Source organism: Cariama cristata, unplaced genomic scaffold, assembly GCF_000690535.1.
Source record: "Cariama cristata isolate BGI_N322 unplaced genomic scaffold, ASM69053v1 scaffold682, whole genome shotgun sequence".
Lineage (NCBI taxonomy): Eukaryota > Metazoa > Chordata > Aves > Cariamiformes > Cariamidae > Cariama > Cariama cristata.
The window spans coordinates 10255-35886 of record NW_009602993.1 but is presented as its reverse complement, the minus strand read 5'-3'; the positions used below and the strand labels follow the sequence as shown (position 1 = coordinate 35886).

The window sequence follows — 25632 nt, the reverse complement described above, 5'->3', positions numbered from 1 at the left end:
TGAACTGTGCTGATTTTAAAAAGGCTTTAAAGTGAATCTGTAGGAATTGTTTGGTCTTTCTTGGCATATTCTGTGCATATATTATAGTTGTGTCAAGTTCATTGTTTTCTCACTTTATGATAGCATTTAAGTGAGAGTGTGACACTTATAATTGTATTCTTTCAAATATTTGATAATCTTGCAAGCACACAGCTAAGTTATGCCTTAAAGCTATGTATCATTGTCAGGAATGGAGAGGGGGCTCATAGTGTGATTGGAGCAGTCACAGCAGCGTTTTGCCAGATCTCCACTGGTCTGTAGATATGCCGGTGACTGTAGCCAGCTGGTGGGCGTATTCCAGCTGCTTTAGTTGATGCCTGGCTACAGCAGTGGACATTCCTGTAGGAAAGAGTCTGACCCACTGTTGGCTGACACTGGCATAATTAATTGCTGTGCCATTCTTCAGTAAATGCCATTCTTTAAATGGCATTCTCTGTTGTAGAGAAGCAAGCTTTTTATGCAATTTCTCTTTCCTAGAATAACTGATATATTTAGAAAAATAGAGAAGAGCTTGAGTACATGACCGTATTATCAGATCTAAGGAAAAAGCTGTGTTAAACGTTGGTTAGCATCAGCAACAGAAGTTCTCTCATCTTTGTTTTTGGTTTATCAAACCAGAGACATCTGTGGGAGCTTGAGCTTTCCTCTGCAAACTGCAGCTCAGCTGTTGATGTTGTACTTATTGACACATTTCTTTTACTGGAAACCCATTTGTGATAATTTCAGAACTGACAGTGTTATTTTAAATACACATTTCATGATCTAATTCAAGAGGGATTTCTGTTCTGTGGTACATCACTAGAGGTGAAAACCTACGTGTATATTTATGATCTACTGACAGATGTAAGCTGAAATGACTGAATGAGTCTCTGGCCATGGAAAGCAAAACATTAGGCTATATGATTTATCTAAAACTTGTTTTACATGTAGTCATGTTGGTACTTTTGTAGTGTAAACATACGGTGAATGCTTCCCTGTAACAGCTGGGGGTTTTTTCTCCGATGAAATAATCATGAAGTGAATAGGATTCTGGCATTTGTAAGGTAATCTCATAAAGCTCTATATCTCACAAAAAGCAAACTGGATTACAGTGTTCTTAAATCTTCTACATGTGAAGGAGTCTTAGATTCAAACTGTCTTTTATTGAATCTGACATCAGTGCACCAGTGGATGTAGTATCATAATTCCTGACTGTACAAAATGTGTATATTGTAGTATAGACTCAGCTTGATCTAGGAGAGTACCTGATCTGAATTTCAGCATTTGCATATATAAACTAATGATCAGGGTTTTTTTAGTAGCCTGTGCTTTTTTATTATGTGTGATGAGGGAATACCTCTGCTAGATACTTTATTGTATAGCAAAAGGCAAAGAAATTAGTTGCAAGAGGATACAGTATAATTGGTTTTAGGTAAAGCAAATCTTGAGCTTGAAAGAAAGTGCAGAGGAACGTGTTTCCCAGTGTCAGCTGTCTCTGAGCTTCTAAAACGTCTGACAGAATATGTTGAACTTTCAGCAATCATAGTTGCATGAAAAATATGTCCTGAAACATGCTCATTTTCTTGTTATCTGTTTTAGTTGTTAGGAATTTAAAATGTTCATCATAACTGAACTTACTCATAGGCCTTGTTGAAATAGCAACGCTGGTTTAGTAAATCTTATTTCATGTATAGGTCACTCTTTAATGAGCAGTAAATACTAAACCGTTGCAAACTGTTGAACTTCATCTTCTTATAATATACTTTCAGATTAAATTTCTCTTGTGATTTTATTCCTTATCATGCAACTTTGTGAATTGCTAGTGTCTGAAGTGATCTACTAGTATTTTTAGCAGACCTTGCTATTTTTTTATCTATGCCTTTTCTTGATTTTTTCTAAGTCCCGATCTATTTGAGTCTCCACTGGGAAATTTTGTTTTGGAAGAATACCAAATTACACTATGTTTAGTAATTCACAAGAGTTTGGGGTTTTTAAATCCCTTAAAGACTGAATTACATTAGTTTGGTACGGATAGGGAGTGTGGTGTTAAAAGTTTTTCAGGAGTCAAGGAGGTATGATAATCCACATACTTGTTAACACCTTCAAGGAGCTCTGAAAGATTTGTGAGCTCTAACTTGGTTTTATAAGGTGGCTATTTATGGTACTGTTTGGCTGTATTGTGTCAAATCGTCTCTTGCTTCTGGTGTCCACTCCTTCTGTTGCACAGAAATTAGGGTTTTCTGCTTTGTAACTCCTGGATTTCCCTTGGATCCTTTCTGAAGAAGTCAGGTACCTGTTCCTTTGATACCAGTGCTACTTGAGATGAAAGGTTGCACACTGCAGTTGGGCAATTTCATACTTCAGAAGTTTTGGATATCTGTCATCTGGTTGCAGTAACTTCTTACTTGGTTTATCAGGATGGCCTTCTGTGCTGACACTAGAGACAGTTTCTCAAGTTTGCCATTGACTTGGAGAGGCTCTAGTGCTGAGGTCTTCTAGATCTTCCTTGGACACTGTGTAACTATTCTGTCCTTTGACTAGCTGGTTGTTTCAATGTATACGAAATAAATGTTTGCTGCTGTTATGATAATTAGATCTTCCTCTTGGGTAAGAACATAGTATCAGCCATGGTGAGTCAGGCCAAAGGTGGATCTACCTAGTCCAGTACCCTTTTTCGACAGAGGACAGGAGTAGATAGTATGTTCTTAGAAAAAAAGAATGAGGAAAGAAAGTAGAAATGTGGTATTTCCCCACAATACTTTCCCAGCATCCTTTCTGCTTAAGTTATTCAAAATACCTCTAAATACTATCTTGTGAAAAAATCGAACTTCACAGAATCCCAGAATGGTTGAGGTTGTAAGGGACCTCTGGGGGTCATCATGTTTAAGCCCCCTACTCAAGCAGGGTCATCTAGAGCAGGCTTCCCAGGACCATGTCCAGATGGCTTTTGTGTATCTCCACAAGTGGAGAGTCCACAACCCCTCTCGGGCAACCTGCAAAGTAAATTAATTTTATAATGAGACATTACTTAAGTTAAAGAAGTTATAGACTGCCTATGTTTGAACAGACTTCTGAAGACACCAATGTGATCAGTAAATCTTAAGAGAAAAAGGTGTACAAATAAGTTTTTCCAGAGTGTTAAAATAATGAGTTGCTTTAAATAGTTAAATAACTATTGTTCTAAAGTTAAAATAATGGAATCCAAGTAATAGACTGTAAGAAACATCTGAGTTTCTCATCTGAACTTTTAATTTCATTTAGATCTAATTTATAATATTGTAGTATAACTGTAGAAATGATGAGACATATAAATAGTTACATGTTCAGCATAATAAAATTGCTTAGGATTTGATGAGACAAGTAATCTAAATTCAAGACCAGTTGTACTACCCATCAAAGCAGCTCCTCATATAAAACACTGCATCATGATTTGTTTGATATGTTCTTACATGCTGCAATTAATATTTTTTTAACTGGACAGTGTTCTTGGATCTTTTTCAGGGTTCGGCTGATCCTTTAAACAGTGCCTTCCACCTGACATACAACATGGTATTGAACTTGCTTCGAGTAGAGGAAATTAACCCTGAATACATGTTAGAAAAATCCTTTTATCAATTCCAACATTACAGAACTATTCCAGAAATAGTAGAAAGTAAGTATTACTATATGTTGTAGTCTTGAGAGTCAGTGTAAAAGATGCTGCACTGTGAGACTGGGTAGTTACACTTCATTATGCTTAATACGAATTTGTACCTGTGCAGTCTTGTCTTCCCTGGCAACAGTTGCCACTGCACCATTTGCTGTTATGTTACGGTTTCAGGAAGAGTAATTTCCTCTTGTTCTTAGGACCTATATTGATATGCACTGTCAATCTATGAAGAGAGCTTTCCACTCTATCAGACAAGAATGGCTGTCATATTGCTAAACCAGAGGATAGGAAGAAGGAAAAACAATTTTTAAATTCTTGCGGCTTGTTAGAGGTGCAGAGAAGAAAAGTCTTATTCCTTTTTGATATGCAGAACTTAGCTAAAAGAAACATAATTTTAATATTTCATTACAGTCCTTAAAAAGAACTCGGGTACACTGCATTCAGAGTAGTATAGGAAAAAATGTTTAATTAAAATACAAAGCAAAATTCAGAGAGGACTGAGACATTATTTGTGCTAAGTTTTGAACCATGATCTTTAAATAGTGTGTTTTCATGAGCCAAAGTTAGTTTCCAAAGATCTCAGCCAGTGTTTGAGAGTGAGGCCTCTTTCAAAACTTAATCCAGAAGAATCTCAAGAACATGAAAGGTAACTACTTCCTTTGCCACTGATGAATGAGCAGTTCATCCGTTCATTTGTTAAATGAGTAGTAAGAGAGACTGTGTGTCTGCGTGTAGCTTTGATAGACATGTAGAGAGGGGGTTTTGATTCCCTTTGCAGAGTTTCTGTTTGTTTGCAGGTGCAGTATTTAAGACAGCAGTAGTCAAATATAGTATGTATTTCCTGAGAATCTTACTGTTCCAATTGGCATGCCTAGATCTTCATTCTGGCGTTCCAGTATTGCTATTTAAATTGAGGAATGGAGCTGGAGATTTTTTGTATTTCTTGGATATTTTTTGTTTAGGCACCATACTGGGTGTTAGAATTTTGTAATTGCTTCAGCTGCGATTAGAAACACAAAGGAGAGAAATGGCTGTTTAGATCAAGGAAGAAATTATGCCATGAGTATGGATTGGTAGCTTTTTTTTCTTTAAAAAGTTGGCAGCTAAATATAGAGCACTTCACAGAACTGTCTCTCTGAAGTGGGATTTCTGAGTCACCCATATGCATTCAAATAGCATGCAAGAGCGTGAGCTTGTAGAGAGGAAAAAGAGATCTTTATGATGTGTGCTTTGTTTATGTTTACTAGTGGTATTAACAGTGTGAGAGAATGAAGCATGTTGCTTATAAGAAAAACTGATTTGCCTAAATAAGGTGTGAATATGTTGGAGGAAAGAAAATACTGATTTCCAGCTGATGAAATCAGAGCCTAAAACAGATTAGGAAGAATATGTTCTAGCAACTTCCCTCTTTTAGGGTAGAAGGACATTCTTCCGTTTTTTTGTTAGAAAATGTCTTTGAGCAATCTTATTTTCACAGGAGGAGGCAGGGGAGCGCTGGTAGGCAGTGAGTACCCTTCTACACATCATTGCAAGTTTTTGTTGGACTTCTGTGCGACCCTAAAACAGTGATACCTGGACAACTGGTGCTCTAGCCTTCTACGTTTTCTCAAGCTTGTTTATTTAAAAAAGAAAAAAATCCTACTATTCATATTTAATTTCCTATAAATAAAATTCAGTGGACACATTTATAGATTTCTCGCTTTCCAGAGAATGGATTATTGTATATAGAAAATTAGTGCCAAAAATGGTGACAAAATACTAGTTGTATAGATCTGAAAGGGAAACATTGATTTCTAAATCTGTGAAGTTGTTCATTTCCATGAAATTTTACTTTTTATTATAGGAGTGAATAATTTGGAAGCACAGTACAACAAAATAACAATTCCCAATGAAGAAAATGTGGTCATATACTACAAAATCCGACAGCAGCTTGCAAAACTGGGCAAAGAGATTGAGGAATACGTTCACAAACCAAAGTACTGCTTGCCCTTTCTACAACCAGGAAGACTGGTAAAGGTAATCTGATTTTTCTTTTGTTTTGTTTTTATTTCCGTCTATACCTGTGAAATTTGCAGGGTTCATGTGTGTGTGCCAGTTTACCATCTTGAAAAATTACGTGAATCGCAATAGGCAACAATTTCAACTTTCAGTAAGTTTCTTAGTTAAACATTCAACAATTAATTAAAAGAAATACTGTTTTAACGATGAATAGTAGTCCATGACTGCTGTTGTATCAGAAATACAAAAAGATATGCTTGCTAGGATGTAATTATACATGGGTTATGTTATAACATCTTGTAATATTTTCAGGTCAAGAACGAAGGTGATGACTTTGGATGGGGAGTGGTTGTTAATTTCTCTAAGAAGTCAAATGTTAAGGTAAAATATACATTCTTTCCATTAGAAGAATACTTAACTTACTGAATTTTTCTGAAAATAAGATAGAACTTGTATTTGCTTTGTAGTTTTCAAGAGCAAAAAAATTTTCCTTTCACCCCAAATTTACAAAGAACTCAGGCCTTCCTGAGGTGAAAGTATAAAGAAAAAAAAACTATGGAAGGTGGGATATACCCTACATCCTGTGTTAATTTTTTAACTTTTGGCTTATTTGTGGAGGAAATGCTTGCTTTTGTACGGGATAAGTAGTTCAAAAGTGCACTTGGCACAAAACTATTCACTTTGGTTCTGACACATCCCCAACAGCGCTACACAAAACCGTTCATGGGAAGGACACTATGTCATTTACTCTCAGAAAATCTATGGAAAGTGTTAAGTGAGAGTTGAGACTGTAGGGAGACTGGCATTTGGCTCTATGTAGAAGGTTATCGGAGAATTGTGTCTTAAGTCCTAAGCTAGTGCATGAGGCATAGGATTGCTTGTCCTCTGAGATGTTGCTGTAGAGTTTAGGGTTGGGAAGTTAAAATACAAAGGGGGCAAAACAACAGAAATGGATTTGGGGAAATGTGGAAGAAAATACAGAGTGCAGTGATGCAATAGAAGCCAGATTTGTTTTTCCTTCCAAAAATCCATTTTTATAGTTGATCTCCGCATAACCTCAGAGATGATGTTTTGGTCTTCCTTTCAGAAATGTTTTGACAGGCTACTCTGCTGGCTAAATCAAGACCTAAGTTTAAAGTGTGTTTTCCTGTGGTAGCATTTTTGCTGTAAATTTGGCAGGAGAGCATTGGCATTAATTAGTAGGTCTAAATGAGAAGTTGTCTTTGTCAAGTTCTGGTGGCGCCTGTACATCATGGCACATTTTGGTTCTTTTCTAATATATATTCATTAAAGAGGAAATGAGAAAAATGTGTGCATACAGAACTTATTGAAAGAGATTTTGTTTTGGTTTTCCATCTTGCTTTTGAAAGTCACATTTCTTTCTTTTTCAAGTTGGAAAACTGGACTGTTACTGCTATTGCTTAAACTTTTACTTTTAGACTGCTTTTTTTGTAGAGCCACATGAGCAATAGAACAGATTTGCCCCTCACGCCAACCTTCTATGTAAAATTGCCAACTTCTGTGTCACTGGAGGCATTTCTTCTATCTGTGTCATACACCTATATATTTGCCTTTCCTATCTGGCCTGTCTTACTGTTGTATAAAGCCTTCAGGTTTGAATGTTTGCTTTGAAATTGTGGTCTGTTCTGCAGAAGATGGCTCTGGCTCCAGCAGCACTTTTTTCATGAAGTCATTCTAGCAGCTGGGTTATATTTTTAGTTCTGAGTTTGTGACAATGGGTGCTGAAAATCATGGAACAGACTTAAAGCTGTGTAACTTTTGAAATCAGAATGGAAAGACTAGTTTCTATGAGCAGAGGCAAAACAGATGACTTAAAGAAGCTGTATTTACCCATTCTAATGTGTCTGTTCAATGCATTTTTGTCCTGAGACACAGATGCATTTCCCCATTACTGTTTAATGTAGTAGCGTACTTAGCGTTGGAAATACATCACTGTTACGCCATGTCTTTAAACCTTCATCTACTTGTAAGCTATGACAGTTCTTTGGATTTGCTTTTAGAAATGATGTTGAATTCAGTGTATATTACTAGTTTTTCTTTAGTTGTAAGTTTTTCTTCACTGTATCATAGATTCTAATATCGTAGATTCTAAGTCCTTTTTCTAGTGAGGAATGTATGTAATTAAGATTGACATTTAGGGATACAGTATGTCTATATTTCACTGAGTAATTCTCTTTATTCATTCCAATGTGAAAGCAAAAGCATGAGTCATTGTCAGTAATGTTCATTGTTAATTATATGTAGATGTTTTTCCAGCATAATTTTATGATTCAGTGTTCCACAAAATTGTGAATGCAAATAGTACTTCATCCTGAATTACAGTAGGCAGAAGAAGTGCTGCTTGCTATGTATTGTACATTATAGTAGGCAATAAAGTAACTATTTGCTTTGGAATTCATAAAAAAGCACAAATAGTTTTGAGTAAGAAATTTTATTTCCACTAGATTGTGCCAGCTATATGCTAGTTTTATTGTGGTGCTGTTTATAGCCCATATTGTCATCTGATCCGTCATTCTAGACATCAAATCTTTGTTTGTTAACAGTTACTGATACTAAAATTTGAGATGCTGCGATTTCATCTTCCTTGTTTAGATTATTATAATACTTGTATATTAAACTTAAATTTACATACATGTGTGTTCATGTTTATTTATAATGTTTACTACATTAACATAATTTTTAGTGCTATGTCATGGTCATTGAATTTTCAGTGAGTCTGATGTTACTAATCTGGGAATCTGAATTTGTTATCTGCGCCATATTTCTTGATTTGCAGATATGATCAAGTGTCTTATCTTGTTTTGTTTCCAGGCACATGAAATAATAGATGTTTCAGGGCAACTCTAAAATCCTTGGAATATGCCTAATTATGCAGTATTCTGCCAAAGAGGGCAGTATTTTATCCTTTAAGCATGTGAATTGATGCAGCATGAATCAAAGGATCATTCAAACTTGATATGACAGAGATGTATGTGACTAACAATTTTTTACAGGGTATTCTAGTCTTGTTTTACTCTTGCAAATAAAAACATGTCTGTTCCTGTTCAAGGGTTTAGTACTAAAATGTAGGAAATGCAACGAAGGAAACAGTACACATTCAAAAAGCAGTTCTAGAGTAAGTCACGTCTGGTCAGCATTGCCTAAAAGCCCTTGGTATACATAAACTTATAGGGGTAATATTAACAGCAGATGTTAATGACATTTATATCCTTGCTTTATTAATAGGTTTACAATACAGTTATCGATCAAAATATTTTTTTCCTCTCATAAGTTTCTAAACATCTCCAATTCTAATATTTTCTGTAGCATGTATGTGCAGCTATGAGTTTAGTCTCTTCTTTGTTCAGGTCAGCATTATGCTTTTCTTGGCTTTGGCTGGATACTGATTTGGTATATGTGGATATTATTTTAAAATTCTAATTCAGAGAACAGCAATGGTATGGGTCTTGTACATTGCTGTGAGTGCTTTCTGCAAATGTGGGATAGAATTCAGAGGAACAGTTTCTTCTAATGGCATTTCTTGAAGAAATTATGTATCTTGTAGAACAGGATAACCCTGGTTTTTAGTTTAGTTTACTATGGCAGTTTCTCACAGTACTTCTGAGAATCTCTTAGAAGTGCTAGCTGGCTCCACCCTGCTTTGGATGCAGTGAAAGAAAAGAGTATGTTGTAGATTTCTGATGAAAAATATTGCCCAGTAAAACTGAACTGAGTTAACATGGGATTTTGAAAAGACAGTTCTCTCTTTCTCTCTCTTTTGTATTTGGAAGCAGAGAAGCTTGCACATCGCATTTTAAAAGATGATGCCTGCCTTCAGTGTTCGGCCTGTAACTTAGTTCTATTCAAAGTCATAAAAATATTTGCTTATAGTAGGAGTGTATTTGAGCAACCTTAGTGCATATCGATCCAGTCAAATAGTTAATGTCAGTTTTTTTAAAGTGGTGTGTAATAAAGGTTATGGCTTTGTGAACAATAGTCTTTAACCACCATATCTGCATGTTTCTGTTTTTTAAATGAATGTCAGATGTTATGTGTGCAGTTTGGTGTGTATAAAGATCTGGCCTGCAAGATGCAGCTTCCTGTTTGCTGCAGATAACAAGCTGTTATACTTGAAAGGTTTTTCTGTGGTCTTTATTGTGGGGAAAACCTTGAATTTGCAAACCTGCAAATGAAAGAGATCCCTCAAGTTTTCTTTTTTTTTTTAAAAAAAGGCGAAGTTCAGTACTGCTAGCATGATGCAAATATTTTCCATTAGTTACAAAAGATGTTGACTTACTGTGAAAGAGCTACATCTAGAAGAAAAGGCAGAAGCACCTAAAGCTGCAAGCCAGCTTTAGGTTACACTGGTGAGGGAGGATGAGGAAGGGGTAATTTTTTCAAGTGTGCTTTTCTATATGAGGGATCTTTCAATCAATACTGATTCAGTAGTTTTTAGAATATACTGCATCACTGAGATGATACGCTGTGAAGCGCGGTAGCTCATTTCCTACCTTTAACATTGAGTAAATCATGCTTTTTTCTTCCATTCTTGATGGTATTTTAAAATAACTGTTACAGACTTGTTTTTTCTTTGCCCTCAACAGCCAAATTCTGGTGAATTGGACCCGTTATATGTAGTTGAAGTACTACTGCACTGCAGCAAAGAGAGTTTGAAAAATTCTGCTACTGAGGCTGCAAAGCCAGCCAGACCTGATGAGAAAGGAGAGATGCAGGTTTGCTATACATGTTTATTCTCAATAGTTTCTCTTAAATGTTCTCGAAGATTCTATTTCCAAGGCACTTGCAAACTGGTAAAAGAGGGGTTGATGCTTAAAAGAAGAGAAAGGAGCTGTGCATCTAACTCTGCTTTCTTAAACAGTTGCTTATTTCACTGAAGGGGAAACTTTCAAGTGTGAACAAAACACTTGAGTGAATTTGTTACCACATAAGAAGTGCTTTGAAACTTAGTTACTATTGTGTTATATAGTTCAAATCAGTAGATGAAAGACAATAGCAGTAATGTAAACAAAGTTATGACAGTGACCTACATGTGTGATAAGATCTGGAGATAAGTGTCTATACGCTGTTTTTTTTCTTGGATACTTGTGCAGGATTTTGTGCATAATGTGCATTTGTTCTACTGTATTTGAGAACTTAGTTAAAATTGTTGAAATCCTTGAGTAATAAATTGTAGCAATGCTGTTTAGCAAATACTTTTCTTAGCAGTATCTTCTGACTCTGTGAACAGAATTTTTTTTTTACTTTTTTCTCTTTTTCAGACCCCTTCAGCTTCGTGAGGCTATCTCATTCTAAAATTAAATTGAAATTTTTAGTGAAAGCATTTACACTATTTAAAATTTTCAATTTGAAACCCTGTATCAGGACAAACAATTATAATTTTCAGACCAGAGACAGCTGTTTAATGTGTCTGCATGGTTTTTTCACAAGCTTCCATTTAAAGCTTGAGATACAGTATTGAGTTTTCATCGTGTCTTCATGGTTTTGATACTAATGAATATGTATTTGCTGATTGGATGTTCTCTATTCTTAGTATTCCTAGTTAAGTATACGACAATAATTTGTCTGATTTGGATCACGAGAGGTATTGCAGTAGATAAGAGGCAAGGTAATAGGAAAACTGAATTATTTTTTTTCTACTTGTAGCATCTCCCCAAATTTAACTGAATCCAGAATTTTCCCATTTGGACAAACTTACTTTTCTTTATTAATACTTTATCTCATTACCCACATTTTCATGCTTCCTGATACTCGTTTACCTACTGCTGTGTCCTTGTATACTCAGTTTTCCTTTTCCTTTGTAAAGTTTTGGTATGTAACAGTAATAATAAGTAAATTATTTAATGATTTATCAATTACCACACTGTCTTTGATAGGTTGTTCCTGTTTTGGTACATCTTCTCTCAGCCATCAGCAGTGTCCGACTTTACATACCAAAAGACCTGAGGCCTATTGACAACAGGCAAAGTGTGTTAAAATCTATACAAGTAAGTTCCACTAGGCTGTGTAAGCTCTCTGCTCTGATTAGTGAAGTACTGTTAAACCCAAGACAACTTGTTCTAAAGAAATTTGTCTACAGCTTGTGTCACATCTTCAACCTTATTCTTAAAAGGGATTGGAAGCTATGATGTATGTCAATTGTTTGTCCTTGTCAACAGTCATTTTAAACTGATTTTGAAAACTGCAGAAACATCACATAACAAACTTACACTACTGCCTTCTGTGTCCCTATAGTTGTGCCAGCTGAATTGTGAAAGTATAGTTTATTTTACTGTTGCTAATCTTACCAAAAAAAAATATTTTTTTTTTTTTCATCTTAGGAAGTACAGAAGCGATTTCCCGATGGAGTACCATTACTGGACCCTATTGATGACATGGGCATCAAAGATCAAGGACTGAAAAAAGTAATCCAAAAAGTAGAGGCATTTGAGCATAGGATGTATTCACACCCTCTTCACAATGATCCCAACTTGGAAACCGTATACAAACTTTGTGAAAAAAAAGCACAGGTAAAAATACAAAACGAAACACTGTATCTATACTTAGCTGAAGAGAGGGACAGTAACAGTTCCTTTCTTACATGCTTTTCTTTTTCTTTGCAAAGCCCAGGTAATCCTTTTTAAATTAATAAGCCCAAATAATCCTTTTTACATACAGTAAAATTATTGAATCTCACTAACAAACTGACTGAGTTTGTAGTATGCCCTTGCTTCATACAGATGGGAAGTACATCTGGAAAGAAAACTCTTCGGAAGAAGTCATCTGGGATTAGAAGGTTACAGAACTGCCACTAAAGTCTTTTTCACTGAATAGGCATAGCACAATATAGTGTCAGTAAAGTCTTCACCGAGAATTGAAACTGATAATTTTTAATATGCTTGTGCAGAGCTAAGTTGAATTGATGAGGCTTATTAGTTTGGGGAGCATACCAGACAAATAATTGTGCTGCTGTTTCCTGACCTGACTCCCAGCCTGGAAGCAATATACTTATTTATTTTGTATAGAGTCGCACCCTGCTAGACTGAACCTGGTTGTGCGCAAAAACAGCTCTTGTGTTTCTATGCTGCTCCAGAAAACAGGTTCTCCAGGAGTCACTTCACATAAGTGAGGTAGTTCTGGAATGAGCAGCACAAAGTTGCATGTGGTAAGACCTGATGGACCAAGCAGACTTCTGCAAGGGTGTTTGCACTGTATGCACTGCTGTCAGGATGTTGGCAGTGACTGTGATAAACTACAAGACACCAGAGAAGCTCTAATAGCAGGATATGATGCCATTGGGTTACATTTGATTGAATAGTTGGTTAACTGAGACTTAGTACAGGTCTCAGAAGATCAGTGCTCGTTTCTCAACCACAGATTTCTTCTGAGGTTTTTTTGTTGTGGGCTGGTTGGGTTTTTTTTCTGCTCTGGGTAAATAGCTTAACTTCCCAAACTTGCCAGTTTCCTGTGGGTAAAGGGAGCTGAATTTTTTTAATTTTGTTTTTAATGTGTTTTAAACTTTCTCCTTAGTAGAGTTAGAGTCAGTGTCAACTAGTATGTCCATATACCATTGTCCTGAGGCCTTTATGTGAATTAAATAATGTCTGTAAAACAGTTGCATCTGTTAAACCAGCAACATGTAATTTCTCTTCTTCTGAACCCCCAGATTGCTGTCGATATTAAAGCAGCAAAGCGAGAACTGAAAAAAGCCAGAACTGTCTTACAAATGGATGAACTCAAATGCCGCAAGCGTGTTTTGAGAAGACTGGGGTTTGCCACATCTTCAGATGTTATTGAGATGAAAGGACGGGTCGCTTGTGAAATCAGCAGGTAAACGGTTTCTGTGCAAAGTGATTATTGTAATGAATACACACTTTATTGTGCTTGCTGAAATTAGTATGTCATGGTTATATTTTAAAGTTCTGAGACCATTAGAAGAAAGATTCTTCAGAGACTATATGTGATCTGTGTCATAAAGGGAATATACTGATTGCAGCAGTAAAGATAGCAACTTAAGGACAAAATACAATAGATTTTAAAACTAAAATGTGGTCCTGAAAATGCCAAAACAATGGCTATTTTCTTACACAGCTTAGGCAATAGTGTGTGTTTTCATTTAATATTATATGTTACGTGAGAGGATGGTCTCAGTTTCTGTGGTTCCACTTCCCAGGACTCTTAGTACAGAGTCACTCACAAACAAGGGTGTAACACTGATTGACAGCAATTACCAAGCTGCTGACAGGTTCGGAACATAGCTGAATTGCTTCCTTAGGGCTGTTGGAACAAATCTATGGAAGTGATGCCTTTTACTGTAATACATTTAGCAGGTACATGTATATTGAAACATATTGTAAAGATTCCACAGACACTCATGAAAGAGACTTTAATAATTCAGATTATAACTCAGAGTTTGGTAGAATTGTGAATTTCTAAAAGGTATAGTGACTACTGTACTCTTTGCCTTACAGGTAGTTTGAAAGATGCTACCTGGATTTGTTTGGTATCTAGTAACTTCTTTTGCCCTCCAAAATTTGATAGCAAATGGGGAAGCTGAATTAGAATTTTACCAACTTGCTCACTTTCAGGAACTGTTTGCTGATGAGTTACACTTTTCTTTGTAAAATAATCTACTTTTTTTTCCCCATCCTATGACATTGTGTGATAAACTCCAAAAATAAAGGTGTAGTCTTATCAACAATTTGATGTTTCATCCAAATATTATGTTTGGATTTTGTATCCACGCCCTTCCTTTTATAATTCATGATTAAGTCTTTATTCTACACATGAATTGAAGCAAGTTCATTCTTCTCTTCAGTATCTTGGAAATAATCCACTTGAGTCTTTTTTGAGCAGCAGCAGTACCAATTTTAGTCCTTTTCCTAAGTTGCCTAACTCTTTGGTTCTATTCAATCTCTTGGTGTCCTGTCTGATAAAAACTGACTAAAGCAACTGTTAATACTAACTTTCACAAACTATCAGGAGAGATTCTTTGTAGTCCAGTAAGAGCTTTTAGTTTCTTTAAAATACTGTCTCATGCTCTTACTAATTAGCATCCCCCTTAAAAAACTAACATATTAGTGTTTGGTGTTCACCTAAGAAAAATTAAGAAGCTCTTGTTTCTTATCTACATCCAATTACTTCACAAAATGGATTATTAGTAGTTCATTTAAAAATTACATTTCAGTAAGTCTTTTCCCTAAACTTCCTTCTCTTCCTCTTTATTTTAGTGCTGATGAACTACTCCTGACAGAAATGATGTTCAATGGTCTCTTCAATGACTTATCTGCAGAACAAGCAACTGCACTACTAAGCTGTTTTGTCTTTCAAGAGAATGTGAGTTACTTCTTCATTTCATGAATTCTAGACATTCTTATCTACCAACAGTCTTATTTATAATTCAATTCCAGAAATTGGTCATAATGAGCCATTGCACATTTTTTTATCCTTTCTTAAGGTGTTTGACGTGAACTCCCATTGAACTTACCAAAAGCATTGCCGCTTCAATGCTAAAATATCTTTCCTCATGAGTGACATGCTGAAGGTTGTGTAAAATTTCAGTCCTTGTAATGAATCTACCACTGTTTCCTCCACATGCAATGAAGCAGTATTAATAGATTCTCAGTATACGGCCTTGTGTTTATATATGTATACACACACGTACCCTTATAATTTAGATTGTAGAATGATTATTTCAAACAAGATCCTTAAAAATATCCACTCCTATATACTGGGCTGAGGGTATCTTTAATTCTGAGACATGCCCATGTTATGTTATTTGGATGGTACCCTTGACCTATTGGTGGAAATGGCAGTACTGCATTGAGCTGATACCAAAAGAGCTGTTAAAAACAGACCATGTGTTACTAAAACCAAAATCATGGGCATTTAATACCAGATGCCCTTTTTTTCCCCACCTACAAGCTGTGTAGAAGTTTAGCATCATCAAGAAAATAAAAATAAAGCTCCATACAAAATATTACTGCAGATAGCTAGCAAGATGTATCACTCAGGTTGATTCTAAATGTGGAAAGCACATTAGCAGCAGATGCTAATGAATGACTTTTGTTAGTAGAAGGGATACCAAGGTAAGCCATTGTTAGTTAGAATATTGTGGTTCACTCAGCAATAGTTCTCGGGTCTAAACAGGTTGGACATAAAAATGTTGCTGTATTTCAATAGCTATATTTTCATACATAACCACTGATGTTTAAGTTATTAAAAGCATTTGCTTTTTGTATTCTTAAAGAAAAGCTTGTAGCAGTTAAAGTAGTGAATGATCAGCATTTTGGCAGTTCAAAACTACAGAACAGCTAAATAGAGGGAATTTTGGAAGTATTCAGAAAGCAGATGCTTTTTTTTCATACTGTTGGCATACTGTACAGAAAGATTTCATTTTCTGATTTAGTTTGAGAAAAGTACTTGGGGAATTCAGTAAATTTTAGTGTTTGGTAATAGGTTTGAGAAGTCATTGGAATCGTTTAGGATGGCAGTAGCACACATTGAACTTCTATTTTTGTATTTAATTTGTTGTAGAGCAAATGTATAGAGTGCATGAGATAATTTAATGTCTTCTTTTTCAGTCTAGTGAAATGCCAAAATTGACAGAGCAGTTGGCAGGACCACTTCGGCAAATGCAGGTAATCTGTCCATTAGAAATCTGTCTGAGCTCAGGATTAATGTTAACATGAGTAAAGTGTATGAGTAAAGTATACTAAGCGCACAACGAAGACTTGATTGTGGATCATCAGTAATTTGGCTGGCACTGCATGTCATTTTGTAGTGTGTAATAATGGGTTGTCTTGTTTACAGTAAGTCTTTATGCTAATTTAGAACATGCCTTTAAAAACTTTTATAAGCTTGCTTACTACACTGTAAGTTGCTAGTGCAGGCAGACTTAATGTAAATAGTGGTTTACTTTCTGATTCTGAGTAATTTCATGCTAAAAAGGAAACCTCATGCTATATGCAGTATCTAATAATATGCAAGCCTTTCCATTGGTTAAACACTTAATCTGTTTCAGCATATTACAAGTTTAAAATACTTTATTTTAAAGGAGTGTGCAAAAAGAATCGCCAAGGTGTCAGCAGAAGCAAAACTGGAAATCGATGAAGAAAATTATTTGAATTCTTTCAGGCCCAACCTAATGGATGTTGTGTATACATGGGCAAATGGAGCTAACTTTGCTCACATCTGCAAAATGACCGATGTCTTTGAAGGTATGTTAAATCAGTTCTTCTTTAAGAGATGTGAGATGGTAATTCCATAACATGGAATGGTAATTCTGAATAACCTTATAATGGATCACAACATTTATTAACTCAGATGTATGCAAGTATCTCCACAGCTGAAGCTAAGAGGGATAAAATTTGTTCACTATATATGTGTCATGGTTTAACCAGCACAATATGTTAATTTAGTCACACTGTTGATGATTTTTAAGAGAGATCTCTACATTTTAAAAACTTTCTGTAAAACTCAGAAATCCTAAGTATTGCAACAAAGGGTAACATGCACTTTTGCTAGTTAAAGGGAAAAGTACCGTGTTCCAAATGCATTAAGAAGTACAGCTGTTGCGCTTGTCCTCATTACAGTTAAGTGTTTTATTTATTTGGCAAATTGAAGGTTCCTTCTGCTGTCTTAATGACGACAGAAGTGAGAGGTGGTAACCAAGTCTGTTTTGGATGGTTCATCACAGAAGTGCAATGCAGATATTTGAAAAGCCTAGATATAACCTGTCACCAGGGTTAATTTGGTTCCTGAAATTAGAGTACTAGAAACGACCCCTGGAGGAAGGATATTTAGTTTTCATTATTTTAAACACAGGATGACTTAAAGCCTAGATACTTTGTAAAAAGACAAACTATCTATCTGAAGGTAAAACCAGAATGAAAAACCTGATCTCATCTTTCACCAGCTGTGTTGAAAGTTGTGAAAGTATTGAGAGAACAGTAGGATGGGTGCAGCAGTCTTACAAGTCTGTGTGTATTTGAAAATCCTTTTCGAAGTTGTTACTGTCACCATTGTCTCACCTCTCTCAAATGCTGTTTTCTTGTTTGTATGTACACAGTTGCAAATGGAAGCCCTTAAAACAAAGGAATTCATGCACTTCTGTAATCCAATGTATAGACCAAGGAACTTTGTAAAGCAGGTTGCCTGTGACCCACAGGAATCCTGTCAGTCTTTGATGCGGCATTAATCAGATTCCTCCTATTGCAATGAGTGTCTGAGCTGTACATCTGCTATAGAGGCACCCTGAGTAAGGGGAACACAAAAGGATGAGGAGTAACTGTCTTGTTTTTACATTTAATTCACAGGGCAGTAATGTCTGCCATTTACCATATTTGGGCTAAGGCTAGTTGGTCAGCTTTGTCTTAGTCAACAGTGCTTGCTCCCTCAAAATTAGATCTTACAGGCCTATTTTGAGTTCTTCAGCTCTTGTAGCAGGAGTTGACACATGATACTTCCCTTAATTGTTCACAGGCTGGTTTTCTGTGCATTGTCCAGAAGGAAGGAAAGCACGTCAGACATCCACTGTCAGTTACGCTAACCTTAAATGCAGTGTTGTGTTGCTAAATCCCAGGGGAGTTTGCCCTGGTTCGCCAAGTCGCTATAGTGATTTCTAAGAAATTAAAAAAGAGAATACAAAACAAAAAAAACAACAAAACACAAACCAAAAACCACAGTGTCCTTAACTTGATCTTAAGTACAAATTTTCATTTTAGGTATTGATGCTTCCTGTCTTAATTTTGATAGAGGTTGTTACCATGAGGTACTGCATGATGGCTTATTAAAGCTCTAAAAGGAGGTATATTTCCCTTTTTGCCTTTTGGGCAATGTGGAATTAGCAATAATGAGTTGCTGCTATTACAGGGAGTCCCAACTTCACTGTCGTGCACCAGTTTTAGTAAGGAGGCAGAAAATTGTCCAGCCATTAGAGTCCTTTGGAAGCCACCACTTTTTTTAAGCAAGTTTTTCATCACACACCGCCCCCTTCCCCCAAACTTACTAAAAGTGCTTTCTGAAAGACTCTGCTCTTCATGAGTGGGAGACGAAAGTTCAGTTTTGTGTTGCCATCCAGGCTAACAGGCACTAGCAAAACTTCTCTAGACAAAAATCTTGAGTCGATGGCATGCTTCCGCTCTCACAAGCCTAAATATAGATACTGTTCTGCTATTGTATTAGTATTGATGGTCACATGTCTGAAACCCCTTTTGAGTGCAGTTCTGAGTAGTGTGAAAGCTTGTAGTTGTGGCAAGTGAATGGCTACCTTTTCAGGTTGCAGCGTAAGTCCGAGTGCTCCAAGAGCAAGTGTGCTTGCCACAGATGGGAGCAGTGGTGATTGGCTCATGAAAATGAGTCATCATTAAGGTGAAATGTGTGTGTTGAGAAGAAACAGAAATTAGAGGAGCTTTTTAAAGCTGTAGGGAAGAGAAGTCTGTTGCCCAGAGAGGTGATGGAAGCCCCATCCCTGGAGGCATTCAAGGTCAGGCTGGATGGGGCTCTGAGCAACCTTATCTAGTTGGAGATGTCCCTGCTCACTGCAAGGGGGTTGGACTGGATGACCTCTGAAGGTCCCTTCCAGCCCAAATGATTCTGTGAGTCTGTGAGTCTGTGAATGGTAAACTGGGCTAAGTATCCTGTTAATCAGTTGCAGATACACTGTGGAAGTATAGACAATAGTCATTTATTCAAAAAAATACAGGGTTTTTTCATGCACAAAAAAAGTATGTCTGCAACAACCCCAGCTACGCTGCCTGTAAAGGAGTACTCCCAGGAATGGTTGTCAGGGTTGGCCGTGTAATTGGAGACGAGCAGGACCTTTGCAAGCTGAGCACCGTGGCCATGCTCAGGGGAGCTGCCGGCAGTTCACTTGCTTTGGCTTTGTGTCCAATAGACTCTGTGTGGGGTTTTTTTCATCTCCTGTCATTCCAATAGGTTTTGCAGACTGCTGGCCTTACACAAACTATTCTTCCTGCAGAAACTGACATGGCCTACTGGTACCATATGAATACTTTTTAGAAGAGAAGTGTTACTTTACTTTTCCTAACTTCTCACTTTCCCAACAGCTTTGTAGAACGTTCTTTTCATATGGACAGTTTTTCTCCAGATACTACGCCTTGTCTAGAACTAGTATCTCATTGAACTAGAGAAGGGGCATCTAGTCCAGCCCTGCAATAAGCAGGGACATCTTCGACTCAGTCAGGTTGCTCAGAGCCTCATCCAACCTGACCTTGAACACATCCAAGATGGGGCATCTACCACCTCTCTGGGCAACATGTGCCAGTGTTTCACCACCCTAATCAGGAAAAAAATCTCTTCCCTGTATCTAGTCTGAATCTGCCCTGTTTTAGTTTAAAACCATTACCCCTTGTCCTGTCACAACAGGCCCCACTAAAAAGTCTGTCCCCATCTTTCATATAACCCCCCTTTTAGGTACTAGAAGGCTGCTCTAAGGTCTCCCCAGAGCCTTCTTCAGGCTGAACAACCCCAACCCTCTCACTGTCTCCACAGGAGAGGTGCTCCAGCCCTGTGATCATCTTCGTGGCCTCCTCTGGACTCGCTCCAACAGGCCCATGTCCTTCCTGTGCTGAGGACCCCAGAGCTGAAGGCAGTACTGCAGGGGGGGGTCTCACCAGAGCAGAGTAGAGGGGCAGAATCCCCTCCCTCAACCTGCTGGTCACACTGCTTTGGATGCAGCCCAGGATACAGTTAGCCTTCAGGGCTGTGAGTGCACATTGCTGGGTCATGTCTAGCTTTTCATCCACCAGCAGCCCCAAGTCCTTCTCTTCAGGGCTGCTCTCAATCCCCTCATCCCATATTTACCCTATGACAGTTATTTTGCATAAAGTAATTTTGACTGTAGGTGTGAGATGCTGGAGAAAATGACCAAACAGCATACTGTTTGCCTGCTGCTAGAAGAGCATAAGCATTAGGGTCATTTTTGTGGAAGTGACTTGGGCCCGGCTGAGAAGGAATTTAAAAGAGGAGATGAAAGCATAACAAACTACAGTGGGCATGAGGGTGCAGTGAAGGAGCTATGTCAAGACTGAGCTTGTGTACATTATCATAAACATGCAATCGAGTGGAATAGCACAGTAGTAATGCAGACCACTTACTGTCTCACTGGCTCTGCCAACTAAAGAACTAAGGCTTATGTTTGGGTTTTTTTGATAGATAGCCCTATGTGTGCTGGTTCTTGAAGCAGCAAACTTGTAAATCCCCCAAACCTATATAGTTTTTGAGGGAAGTCTTAACAAGTCCTTGAAAGAAAAAACCACTAGGAATTACTAAACGGCCCAGAGAGGCCTCTGACTAAATATTGGTTAGAGTCTGTAAAGATAGAACACAAGAACAGGACTAGCATTTGGAGACGACAGCTTCAAGGACATACCTGATGGAAAAATCTACTGTTAAATAGAAACCAAGCTTAAGACATATGGCTGTTTTTACCATTGGCTTCTAGATAAATTGAACAGGGCTGGAGAAGGAACTATTGCTTTGGTCCAAAGTGGGCTCAAGTGACTATTCAGTGATATGATGTGGCAGGGGATACAAAGTTTTCCCTCACTCTTTTTATACAGGTAGCATAATTCGTTGCATGAGAAGGCTAGAGGAATTGCTTCGGCAGATGTGCCAGGCTGCAAAAGCCATTGGAAACACAGAGTTGGAAAATAAGTTTGCAGAGGGTATGTATTTCACTTCCACAGTTTAAGAAGTAATTCTAGAAAGCATATGAAAGGAAAGGGGGGGGGAGTGGAGAGGAGGTAGGGCAGGGCATGGGTGAAGGATTTGGTAATACAAGCTTCTGGTATTGACTTCACGGTAAACAGCATCATTGCTCTCTTTCCAAATAATGTTACAAAGTTTGACTTAAAGAGGTAGCATTTGACCAAGTTTATGACTAAAAATGGATGTACAATGACTTCCATTTAAGACTTGTAACACTTTCTCTGTTGCACAGTATTACATGTCTGTAACTGTTCTTAAAATAGTGATTGTGTCAGTTATGACTGCTGGATATTAATACCCTTTTCCTTTTTAATAGGGATTACAAAAATCAAGAGGGATATTGTGTTTGCTGCAAGCCTTTACCTGTAACAGAAGGTATCATCTAAAAACAGTACTAGATCCACATTATGAACAAGTTCATCAGCTTCACATGCTACTTCCATCTCAAGTAATTTCTTTTAATGGTGTGTATTTAAATCACAGTTGTTTCAACAAGGCATGTACAGACAGCGGTGTATGTAATAACTGTTACCATGTTTTCAATAAAAATTTACAATGTGAATAGCTTTTTTCTTTTAAGCAAGAGCTTGAACCAACAGAAATTAAAAGTTTAGATATACAATAACTGTGGTAGATGTTACTATATACAGGTAAAGTGAGCATCCAAGAGCAGCAGCAGTCCCTTAAAGGCATTTACTTATATTACATAGTTATATTTGTGAAATTGTTTTCCTTTCAGAGAGCAAGACAGGTGAGGTGGGTCATTCTTCATGGTTGATGATTACTGCCAAAGTGATTTCCATTTGTTGGAGTCTCATGTAGGGTTGTATGGGAATCTTCTTTCGGTTGAAATGTACATCCTCTCACTTTGAAGAAGTCAGACACGTACACAACCTAAGCAAGCAGATTAGTGTTAAGCTCCTGCACTTATAAGGCTTTCAAACAACAGGTAAATGCTTTTTGCAGAAGGTAAATTCCATTATCAAAACTGTTTAAATTTTTTATTAGATTAAAACATTAGAAATTTGCTAGGAAGTCTCATATAAAATTCTGGCATCTGGTCTTTCAATAGCTTTTTCTCCAGCTATTGCCCCCTCCCACTGACCACTTAGCCACTGATGGTTTAAGGCAAATTCAAGGTTCATGTGCTCACTAGCTGCTCTAACTGCCTTATCAGGCACTGCTTCATTACAATAGCCATAGTTTGAAGAACTCTAAATGAAGGAGCAAGATAAGCTTGCTCAGGACCCACATCACATGTATGGTTAAATTTATTCTGTTATTTAGAACAGGACAGGAGAGCTTGTGCTTTAGCACATGGAAGAGAGTTCAGTAGTTAGTAACTATTATTCTCTGAAGTGTCACTCTCACTTGCATTTTTTTTTTAAAAGCTGGTTAAACCAAGCCTGGATTCCTCTCCTTGGCAAGGTTCACAGAAGCCCCCTCCCCAATATGTGCGTCTCACCCTCAGCTCCAGCAGCTGCAAGGCCAACTCTACCTACATTATCCTCTCCTGCATTCCTTTGAACATACCACCTGACTTCCTTCATAGCAACCGACTACGAGACAGGTGCCTTGGGGAAATTCTGCAGTTTGCTCTCTTCCCGCTGCCCACTTCAAAGCCATACTAGCAGACATGCTGGGTACAGTGCTGCATGAAGTGCAATGAATAAGAAGCCTTCTCTCACAATCCCTTCCCCTCCTACATCACCACTTCGTATCCCACGGCAAACCTGAGAACTGCAGACCACAGTTTCAGGCAGCAGAAGAAACACCCTTCCACACTGAGGGCTGGCTGATGACCCAGGATGCTGCTTTAGCTGCATACCAGATGAAGTTCAGCTTGCGCTTAATGCTGAATTCACTCAATTTAGTGCGCCATTTGCGGTTGCTGACCCAGCATGCTCTTACCTCAGCTTTCTATTTCTAAAGTTGAAGTCCTCAGTTCTTTCCGATAAGGGTTTTGTTTGGGGGTTTTATTTTTTAAAATAATTCCCTCACCTTTCAACTCTCTTCTCTGTAGTACTACCTTCTGCTCATTCTGGTATTACCAAGCATCTCTAAGACAACCTCTCAATCATCCAACACCCTTCACTAAACTTGTTTTCCCAATAAAAGTGCCCTCAGCTCTTCAATCCCTGATGTTCCTCATTCCCTGCACTCCTTTTCTTAGAAAATGACATTGTACAAAAGCGAGGGGTAGGATTCTATTTTGGTCAATATGCCACCATTTAATAACACCTAATGCAGTATGTAGGGCTTTTCAGTGCTGCTCCAAGATTTGTTCTGATGATTGACTCCAACAAGTAAAGCTTTGTCTTGAAATGAACCATACCCTTCTGACTTTCAGCTGAGAAAGCGTTTGTCTTGGAGGTGGTTCTTCCTCGTGAGCCTCAGTTCTTGGTAACTGAATTCTTCAGTATGATCTCATGTCTCTGCACCAGAAGTCTCTCCAATCTGTCCCTTCCCATGGATGAATCAACCATGGCACTCTAGTGCCAGTCAGCACAACTGCTGCCACTAAGTTAACCAAACCAGGCCTGCAGCTCCAAGTTTAGCTGATTCTCTGTTCCTTGGGATAGCTTTTAAGTCATCAGTACAGCTAAGCTTCACATGCTAGTTGTTGTGAGCACCCTTTTAGCACTCAAAACACACACAAGAAATGGTGAAGGGTTTTAGTTTCCCCATCAGACTGAAAAAACAGGCTCTATAAGCTGGCAGAGGCAGACACTTTCATGCTGTCCTTCTCCTTAAAGGCTTTTTTTTTTGCCCTGCTTACCTCGTACACGGTTCTCTGCTATTGTACCTGAGATTTAGATTTAGAATTTGACTAGAAGCAAAAGGTATGGTTATATAGAGGCCCACACAGTTTTGCAGTTGACTGCATCTTGGTTACTTGAAAAGCTCTTGGGCAGGTACAATTTCATGTTGTCTGACAGCCAAAGACCACTTATCTCATCATTGGCCCAGAGCCTGCCTCACTCCCTGAAGTACTGTTACTGCTCCACACAGTTCAAGGAGTTGTTTCCCTTCTCCAGCAATTTTCAAAGCATCAGGAAGACAGGCCTGCTCTCCTCTGAGCACAGCTTGCAATTCTAAGGTGCGTTTATAAAAGCAGTGTTCACACCCCCACCCACTCACCCGCCTCAGGAATTACTTACAATGAGCACAGCTACCACCGCTCCCTGAATGAGTCCTGTTAAAACATCACTCCAATGATGCTTGTAATCAGAAACACGTGAGAGACCCACATAGATAGATGCAGCGATAAGACCAAATTGTACAGTAGGACGTACAAGTCTTGCCCAGTCTCCTTTCATTCTGGCCTGAAGGTAAAGCTAAAAGGAATAGAAAAAATGTTATAAAATGCAGTAAATACAGAAGCAGTAGCTAAGTAAAACTGTGTTGGGTCTGTTCAAAGAGTTGAGTTGAAATTTGTGTTCAGAGACATGATAAATGTCCACAAATGATCCAAGTGCCATACTCTCACAAGTATGCTAAGGCAGCATTCGATAGTTGGTGTTGGTCATAAAGACCATTTTTTTTTTACATAAAACTACGTAACATCGTCACGCAGATACTTGCTGTATTTGTACCTATGTGACAAATTGCTGTTTTCAGGATAAATGTACTGGTAATAACCAGAGCCACTTAAAGCTTAGACAGAACCCAGTGGAAGTCAAACCAGTATTTTACTCTCGCATTAACTACAGGTAAGTCTTATACAATAGCTGACAACCATCCAAATTTACAGTCCTCCAAATACAGGGAGCCCCATCTTGCTCTGAACAGGAAGACCATTAACATGTTTAGTGAAGTTTACATATACTACAGATATAGCTGACAAGTTTTTAATTTTACTCTCAATTCCAGTCACCTTTAGTATTAGCAATTTTGAGAATAATATTCCAGCTGTGGTTAGGCATCAGAACTAACTTGATATAATGCTTGAAGACATCTAGGATCCCATTCCTTAGTTGTCACTGCTGTATTTCACTGAGCTCCATCTGTTCCTAGTCCTTTTTAGCTGCACATTGACCACGTTACCAGTCTGGTAAGCAAGTGGCTATGTGCAGTTCCCATGCTTTTTCTCTCCCCTCGGCTCTATTTGCCTTGTATCTATGCTTTTCATGTGTTATCTCAAATTCACAGTATTTAACACTATTACTTTCCCATCTAATTTAAGACCCTGCTTTTGTCTCCTTCTCTGGGCTGTCTACGACAGACACCTCTTATTT

The 25632-nt window shown here is 37.8% G+C and overlaps 2 protein-coding genes across 2 annotated transcripts in view; one reads left to right on the top strand and one right to left on the bottom strand.

Moving 5' to 3' along the window:
- SKIV2L2 (superkiller viralicidic activity 2-like 2 (S. cerevisiae)) overlaps positions 1–21943 on the top strand; it is a 47176-nt gene extending 25233 nt beyond the window's left edge. The window contains exons 16-27 of the mRNA XM_009694967.1: positions 3520–3670; positions 5511–5683; positions 5978–6046; positions 10270–10398; positions 11560–11670; positions 12004–12192; positions 13329–13492; positions 14893–14998; positions 16246–16302; positions 16719–16881; positions 21247–21351; positions 21711–21943. Coding sequence (XP_009693269.1) covers positions 3520–3670; positions 5511–5683; positions 5978–6046; positions 10270–10398; positions 11560–11670; positions 12004–12192; positions 13329–13492; positions 14893–14998; positions 16246–16302; positions 16719–16881; positions 21247–21351; positions 21711–21763 — 1470 coding nt within the window. The 3' untranslated portion in view covers positions 21764–21943. The remainder of the gene's footprint in view (positions 1–3519; positions 3671–5510; positions 5684–5977; positions 6047–10269; positions 10399–11559; positions 11671–12003; positions 12193–13328; positions 13493–14892; positions 14999–16245; positions 16303–16718; positions 16882–21246; positions 21352–21710) is intronic.
- Positions 21944–22162: 219 nt separating this feature from the next.
- LOC104157575 (lipid phosphate phosphohydrolase 1-like) lies at positions 22163–24732 on the bottom strand (the record flags this gene model as incomplete). The annotated part of the gene is made up of 2 exons (XM_009694968.1): positions 22163–22288; positions 24556–24732. Coding segments are annotated over 2 exons (303 nt in total), but the record flags the coding sequence as incomplete, so codon positions are not given.
- Positions 24733–25632: the final 900 nt, after the last annotated feature.